At 45.4% G+C, this 7873-nt stretch overlaps 1 protein-coding gene across 1 annotated transcript; it reads left to right on the top strand.

Moving 5' to 3' along the window:
- Positions 1 to 2711: 2711 nt before the first annotated feature.
- LOC120705515 (proline-rich receptor-like protein kinase PERK1) lies at positions 2712 to 7718 on the top strand. The gene is made up of 8 exons (XM_039989898.1): positions 2712 to 3624; positions 4239 to 4730; positions 5234 to 5320; positions 5426 to 5496; positions 5767 to 5843; positions 5979 to 6126; positions 6599 to 6760; positions 7101 to 7718. The coding sequence occupies exons 1-8, from the start codon at positions 2727 to 2729 to the stop codon at positions 7425 to 7427; spliced, it is 2262 nt and encodes a 753-aa protein (XP_039845832.1). The 5' UTR covers positions 2712 to 2726; the 3' UTR covers positions 7428 to 7718.
- Positions 7719 to 7873: the final 155 nt, after the last annotated feature.

Raw genomic sequence — 7873 nt, 5'->3', positions numbered from 1 at the left:
CGTCTCGCGATTTACAGACGAGTTCTGCAATTATTTTTGTGATTAGTCTATGTTTAGTACTTCAAATGCAGAAAGATGCCTTTTCTAAAATTTTACAGAGTGCAACTAAACACGGCCTAGGCGTATAGCCCGCGCATTTGTGGGGCTAGTATTGAAAATTTAAAAATTTGTATGTCGTTATATCCTTACTTAAAAGTTATACTATTTTTTTATCATACATCATCCTGTTCATTATCGTAAATTATGTCTTATTGTTGATTAAAACAATTCAACTATGATTTACCTATAATAACAATTTAATTTGTTGAGCTTTAATAATATTATGCAGATAATTATTCTTATTTTCATTTCATTTTGATTGATTGTTGTTAGTTTTAGTTTTTATTAATAGTATATATATTTGTAACTGATATATAGCTAAATGGTATTTTATATTTATTTTTTCATAATGGCATTGGTGGGTGATTTTTAATTAGGCATAGGGATATTTTAGGCTAATTTTTATCGTAATGGCAGTGGTGGGTAATTTTTCTTTTTCTTTTTTTTCTCTGATTAACATGAGAATTTCTAGGCCTTGAGAGCGAATGTGGAGGCTCCGTTTGTTGACTAAATAATAAGATAACTAGGCGTATAGCCCGCGTATTTATGCGGCTAGTATTCAAAATTCAAAAATTTTCATGTCGCCGTATCCTTACTTAAACGTTATACTAACTTTTTACCGTACATCATCCTGTTCATTATCGTAAATTATGTCTTATTGTTAATTAAAACAATTCAACTATGATCTACCTATAATAACAATTTGATTAGTTGAGTTTTAATAATATTATGCAAATAATTATTTTTATTTTATTTTGATTGATTGTTGTTAGCTTTAGTTTTTATTAATAGTATATATTTGTAACTAATACATAGTTAAATGGTATTTTATATTTAGTTTTTCATAATAGCATTGGTGGGTGATTTTTAATTAGACACAGGGGTATTTTAAGCTAATTTTTATCGTAATGGCAGTGGTGGGTAATTTTTATTTCACTATTTTCTCCGATTAATGTGGAAATCTGTATACTTTGAAAGGGAATGTGGAAGCTCCGTTTATTGACCAAATAATAAGATAATAGATAGATGTACATTGCTCGCATATGCTGCTCCACACATGTACATGATGCAGATCGAGACCGTACCGGGACCAAAAGTCTCGGCTCCTGACAGCAAAGCAGGAGCGGCTAGCGATGGATGGATGGATCGATCGATCAATCAATCAGCCTTTGGCTGTGTTTAGATGAGGGGTGTGTTTAGTTCCCAATAAATTTCCAAACTTTCCATCACATCCATCACATCTCTTATCACATCGAAATATTAAATATAGTAAATAACTCATGCATGGAGTACTAAATGTAGTTAAATAAAAAAATTAATTGCATAGTTTTGATGTACGTTGCGAGACGAATCTTTTGAGCCTAGTTAGGTCATGGTAGGATAATATTTACCACAAACAAACGAAAAGTGCTACAGTATGCTACAATGACTGATGTGACTTTTTCTCCCCCTTTTCACCTCATCTAAACACAGCCGAGGTGAAAAGGGGAGAAAAAATCACACCAGTCACTGTAGCACACTGTAGCACTTTTCGTTTATTTGTGGTAAATATTGTCCTACCATAACCTAACTAGGCTCAAAAGATTCGTCTCGCAACGTACATCAAAACTATACAATTAGTTTTTTTTTATTTAACTACATTTAGTACTCCATGCATGTGTTATTTGCTATATTTAATGTATCGATGTGATAGGAGATGTGATGGATGTGATGGAAAGTTTGGAAATTTGGTGGGAACTAAACACACCCCTTGCCATAAAACCTCTCGAACATGAACGTGTGCGTATCAGAGTCGTTGCGTACCAGTCACGTACTGACACTAGTGGTTTTGCGACGATCAACGTTAAATATCGTCATACAGTAGTACTAGTTTGCATCATTAATCATGAACTAACACATTATCCTGAATGTGTTTTAGTATTTAATCTTTTTTTTTGGTGGAAAATAAGTTTGAGACCCGTTTCGATGCATATGCACAAATTGTGCATGCAGTCAAAAATGCAATTAATTCGAAGTAGTTGAAATCCAAGGCAGGTAGGCTATCATCTGAATCTTGAGGCAGTCCTTGCTAGATGATTTATTCTACTAGACTAACGTGTAGTAGATTTATTCATGGAGGCTAGAGCTCGGAGCAGCCAAGCAGCTAGGCTGCGCGCGAGGGAGGGAGGCGGCACCGCACGGCGGTCGTGTCACCCTCCGAACATGCAGGCCGTGGACTCTCGCCGGCGGCAGCAGGGACCGGCGCTTCTTCCATGGCGAGTCTCACGCCGCTGGAAATCAGGGGACAGCAGGGACCGTCGCGTCGCGTGCTTCACCGGTCGCCGGTGCCGTCCTCCTCCTCGCCGCCCGCGTCACCGTCGCCAAAGTAATCACGCCGCGCCGCCCGGAGGAGCCACTGCCACCGGGGGCCCCCTCGGCCTTGAGCCCTTCACGTCTTCACCAACTCCACCTCTGACCTGCAGGCCCACCGGTCAGTCAGTCAGTCGCCGGGTAGGCCGGGACGGGGAGAGAATCCCGGACGGGTAGGCCGGCCGGTTCGCGGTCGGTCGCCGTGCTCCCCGCCCGTTCCCTCCTCCTCCCCTTGTCCTTGTGAGCCTTGCTTGGCTGGTGGCTCGCGATCCCACGCAATGCAATCCTACCACCAGCAACTGGCAACTCCTCCCCCGATTCCTGGCGCTTTTATTGTTCCCCGTCACGATGCTCGCGCCGCGCCCGGCTTCCCGCCCCACCCCACCGCACCACTCGACTCCACCCTCACTCTCCCACCGGCCGCCGCCCGCCGCCCGCTGCTACGGCTGCGTGCTCGCGGGTCGCATTCCGTCCCGGTAGTCCCCTCCCGTTCCCAATTCCCCTCCACCACCCAAAAGCAGAGCGCCACTAGCACTAGGCCAGGCAGCTGCGCCTACTCTTACTCCTCGTGCGCTGCAAGGAAGCGGCACGCGCGACTGACAGCCACCCAGGCCCAGCCCGGAGCGGCGGCAGCGATGTCCTCGTCGCCGCCGCCGCCGTCGGCCTCCGCGCCGCCCAACGGCACGGCCGCAGCCCCGCCGCCGGCGCCGTCCAACAGCTCGTCCTCCCCGTCGACGCCCACGCCCGCGACGCCCTCCGCGCCGCCGCCCGCGACGCCCTCCACCCCGTCTCCAGCGCCGCCCGCGACGCCCTCCACCCCGTCTCCAGCGCCGCCCGCGACGCCCTCCACCCCGTCCCAAGCGCCGCCCGCGCCGGGGACGCCCCCCGCGCCCTTCCCCCCGGCCGCGCCCGCCTTCCCCACGCCCAGCGGCAGGGCCACGCCGGCCCCCGCCACGGCCGCGCCCCCGCCGTCCAGCTCCAGCCTCTCCACGCCCATCGTCGTGGGCATCGCGGTGGGCGGCCTGGCCGTGCTGCTGCTCGGCAGCCTGCTCTGCGTCTGCATGTTTAGGAACAAGAAGAAGCGGCACCGCCACCACCCGCCGCCGCCGCCGCCGCACCACCTGCACTACTACGGCCACCCGCCGCCGCCGCCGCCTCCACCCCCGCCGCACAAAGGTCAGATGCCACCGTCAATCAGCTTCACAGGCAGCCACTGCTGACCGTGTCACGTCGCCGTCGCCTATAATTCTGCTGTGTTCTAGGCAAATGTTTTCTGTGGGTTCTCATGCACAGTCCTTGTTTCGTTTCTCCCAAGTTTTTTTTTCTCTTTGTGCGCACGAGATGGATACTCGTTGCGGCCTTGCGGGACGTATGCCATGTGACTAAAATATTGGCCCTTTTTTTTTTTGAGGTTTGGCTGCGTTCAAGAAATGTGGGTAACTGGTATCAGGTGTTGTTCATGGGGATAAGTTATTTCAAAAAACAAAACAAATACTGGTAATTTGGATCTTTGTCGGTGTTCTGGATACTCCAAAGGGTGAATTTTGACAGCAAAAACTGGGAGCACACCACATGGTCCACAATTTATCACGATATTTAAGTCAAAACCGCAAGGGCAAAGAATTGTTCAGTTCTGGGTTTTGTAGCATTTACAACTTCACCCTTTTACAATAGTTTCTTCTCCAATATATTCTGCACTGGGAAGTTAGTTCACGTGCAAATTCTTTCTCCAACATTATATTTAGAATCACAACTATCTTTTAAACGGAGTTATTGTTCTTTTGATTCAGGGGATCAGTACCAGAATTGGCAGCATAATGCCCCTCCACCACCGCCTGATCATGTGGTCAAGATGCATTCACATCTTTCCCCTCCACCTCCGCCGCTTAATGTACATAGTGGTGGTTCTGCTTCAAATCACTCAGGTGGTGAGAACCGCCCTCCGCTGTCGCCTGGCACTGCCTTTAGCTTTTCAAGAAGCACATTTACTTACGAGCAGCTGATGGCGGCAACCAATGGGTTTTCTGATGCTAACCTTCTCGGACAAGGCGGGTTTGGGTTTGTTCACAAAGGAGTGCTGCCAAATGGCACAGAGGTTGCTGTTAAGCAGTTAAGAGATGGAAGTGGCCAGGGAGAGCGTGAATTCCAGGCAGAGGTTGAGATTATCAGCAGAGTACATCACAAGCATCTTGTATCTTTGGTCGGCTATTGCATTTCTGGAGTCAACAGGTTGCTTGTATATGAGTTTGTTCCGAACAATACATTAGAATTCCACTTACACGGTATGTTCTCTTCTGTTATCTGCAGTTCTGCACAGTTATTGCTTCTGCTCATTCAAAATGCTTTGAATAATATATGTCTAAAGCAACTAAGGAAGTATTTCCATTAGCAGCCACATATATCCTAGCTAATACCTGTATCATCATACACTAAAATATACCTGTTATTATAGCAGGCTGCCATTTCTCTATTTAGGAGAATTTTGTCAATGCAGAGCAGTAGTCACAAACAAACCCATTCTCTGGAAGCTTTAGCTTTAATGCTACTCCTTTCTTCAGTTTGAATTATGTGTTATTTTCATTCACATTGTCAAACTACCAAGAGTATTAAAAAAGACAAGAAGGTGTCCCGTTCAATGAAATGGCTGAGCTCGTTCTAAAGTAGGAAAATGTTTTCTGATCCTGATAGTTTCTCAACCACTTTTTATATAAACCCTGAACATTTTGTTTGGGCCCACCTGTCTTGCATACCATCTGCTTAGGGTTATTTTTCACCTCTGTTTCAGGAAGAGGCCGACCAACCTTGGATTGGCCAACAAGACTAAAAATTGCTCTGGGTTCTGCGAAGGGGTTGGCATATCTTCATGAAGACTGTGAGCCCACAGCCATAGCTACTTGTTATGCTTTCAGCTTTCTGTTTCCCTTTGAGACATGCAAGTAGCTTTTCTGTGCTGATTTTATTTCTCTTTTGCTTCCAGGCCATCCTAAGATCATTCATCGTGACATAAAGGCCTCAAATATTCTTCTTGATCTAAGATTTGAGGCTAAGGTATCCTATTCTTTCTCTGCTTCACTTTCTTTTCCTAACGATTAGCATACTTCCTCCATGGATATGTCATTGTTCCTTGAATCACACTAAATAGAACTATTGAACCAGGCTAACCTTTTGTGTCTAGGTGAGATGAGTACACTCAGATAACATAATTGTGACAAGACTGATGTACAAGTATTACCAATCATCATTAAATAGTTGATATAAACCTAAAAACCTAACAAATAGATGCGCAACTGTAATCTGCTAAGCACCTTTTGTTTGCAGGTGGCAGATTTTGGACTTGCAAAATTCACCTCTGATACTAACACCCATGTTTCAACCAGAGTAATGGGCACATTTGGGTATGTTCAAACTTACGATGCGATATTATCTTATTTTATTGTTCTGAAATAGATGATCCGTCAGGGTTATCTATGGTGTACACAATTGACTTTCAGGATCTACTGTATCAAATTGCTGTGTTTAAATCTTCATAGGTACCTAGCACCTGAGTATGCTGCTTCCGGCAAGCTCACTGAGAAATCAGATGTTTTTTCTTTTGGAGTAATGCTTCTTGAGCTAATAACTGGGCGGCGTCCTGTAAGTTCGAGACAAGCACCTATGGATGACAACTTGGTTGACTGGGTAAGTTGTGTGTCCAAACTATTTGGATTTTGCGTCTACAGTACCATAGCTTTTCTGTCCACAGTACTGGCAGTTTTTTACTTAATTAATCTTGTGACTATGATACCATCATTATCGAGGTCTGTAATTAAAAGCTGCATGGTTTATCTTGATACAAATTGCACATTGCTTCCTATTTATCTGGGCATTCTCGAGGTCTGTAATTAATAGCTGCATGCTTTATCTTGATACAAATCATACATTCTTCCTATCTATCTAGGATAAAATGATGTCCTTTGTCACTTTTTGATTGGGTTCCATGGCATTCCTATTTTGATCGCATATACCTTTTTCGTAACTATTCTTTTCAGGCGGTTCTTCATCATGCAAACTTTAGATAATGAATCCCTCATGTCTCTTCTGTAAACACGCGTCCATTTCTTCGACTTTATTGATATATTGCTTGAATTATCTCGTTGTTTTTCCCCTGCAGGCAAGACCTTTAATGACAAAAGCATTTGAGGATGGCAATCATGATGCTTTAGTGGATCCGCGGCTGGGAAGCGAGTATAATGATAATGAGATGGCGAGGATGATAGCCTGTGCAGCTGCATGTGTTCGCCACTCTGCACGGCGGCGACCACGGATGGGTCAGGTATACAAGTGAATTATTTTCCTGTATATTTGCTTGCCATTGTCAGTGCAAGTTCATCGCCCTTGTGTTGGAACCTTTATTTTTTTTTGTTTTCTTCCTGGAATCACGCTTAACAACTTGTAGCAAAAGTCTTCAGTCAATTATAAAAGTTCCTCTTAGAGATGGACAATAGTTACTCCAGTTTCAGTTATTCAGTAACAAAATAAGAGGCGTCAAACACCATTTCAGATTTCAGCATGGTTGCAACATTATACCCTGCCGTTGCTATCTGATCTTGGTTTGGCTAGTTTCTTGCTACTTGGATGTAATCTAAGAAGTCATTCGTTGGTATCTGACTCAGGTTGTTCGGGCCTTGGAAGGTGACGTGTCGCTAGATGATCTGAACGAAGGCGTCCGGCCCGGGCACAGCCGGTTCATGGGATCCTACGGCAGCTCGGCCTCGGACTACGACACCAACCAGTACAACGAGGACCTGAAGAAGTTCCGGAAGATGGCGTTGGGCGGCAGCGGCGTGCAGAGCGGCAGCCAGCCTACGCCGGCGAGCGAGTACCGGCAGAACCCATCGGTGTCGAGCAGCGACGGGCACCAGACGACACAGGAAACGGAGATGGGGAGCGTGAGGAAAGACGGCGACAGCGCTGGAGACAGCCAGAGCCAGGCTTCGTGAGATACATACATACGGTCTCAACTAGCGCGCATTTGTAAATCCCCCGGCCCAGCCTAGCTGATCGAATCTGCTGACCTGTTTGCGACCAATCGATGATTGTTTGGTTGAGGTAGATTCTTCTTCTTCTTCTTCTTCTTCTTCTTCTTCTTCTTCTTTTTAGTAGATTCGATTCACTGTTTCTCTGAGATCTCACCGCGATTGAGGATGTTCATGAGGGTATATATAGTTGGATACCTTATCTCGTACAATTATATTCATGACTCCACTGATTATGAGCAACGCTGCTGAAAACTGTTGTCTGGCTGCACGAGATTTTTTTTAACATGAAAATGTGCAGCAACACACGAAAACACGGTGGTAATTGCCTGAAAGCATGATTGATGCATGGCTATTGTAGTGAATGCTGGCCTCCACTCCACGTATAGCGATGGAGCGGAAGTGCAGAA

The sequence above is a fragment of the Panicum virgatum genome, chromosome 5K, assembly GCF_016808335.1.
Source record: "Panicum virgatum strain AP13 chromosome 5K, P.virgatum_v5, whole genome shotgun sequence".
NCBI lineage: Eukaryota > Viridiplantae > Streptophyta > Magnoliopsida > Poales > Poaceae > Panicum > Panicum virgatum.
The sequence above is the reverse complement of the archived record's forward strand: the minus strand, read 5'-3'. Positions and strand labels throughout refer to the sequence as shown.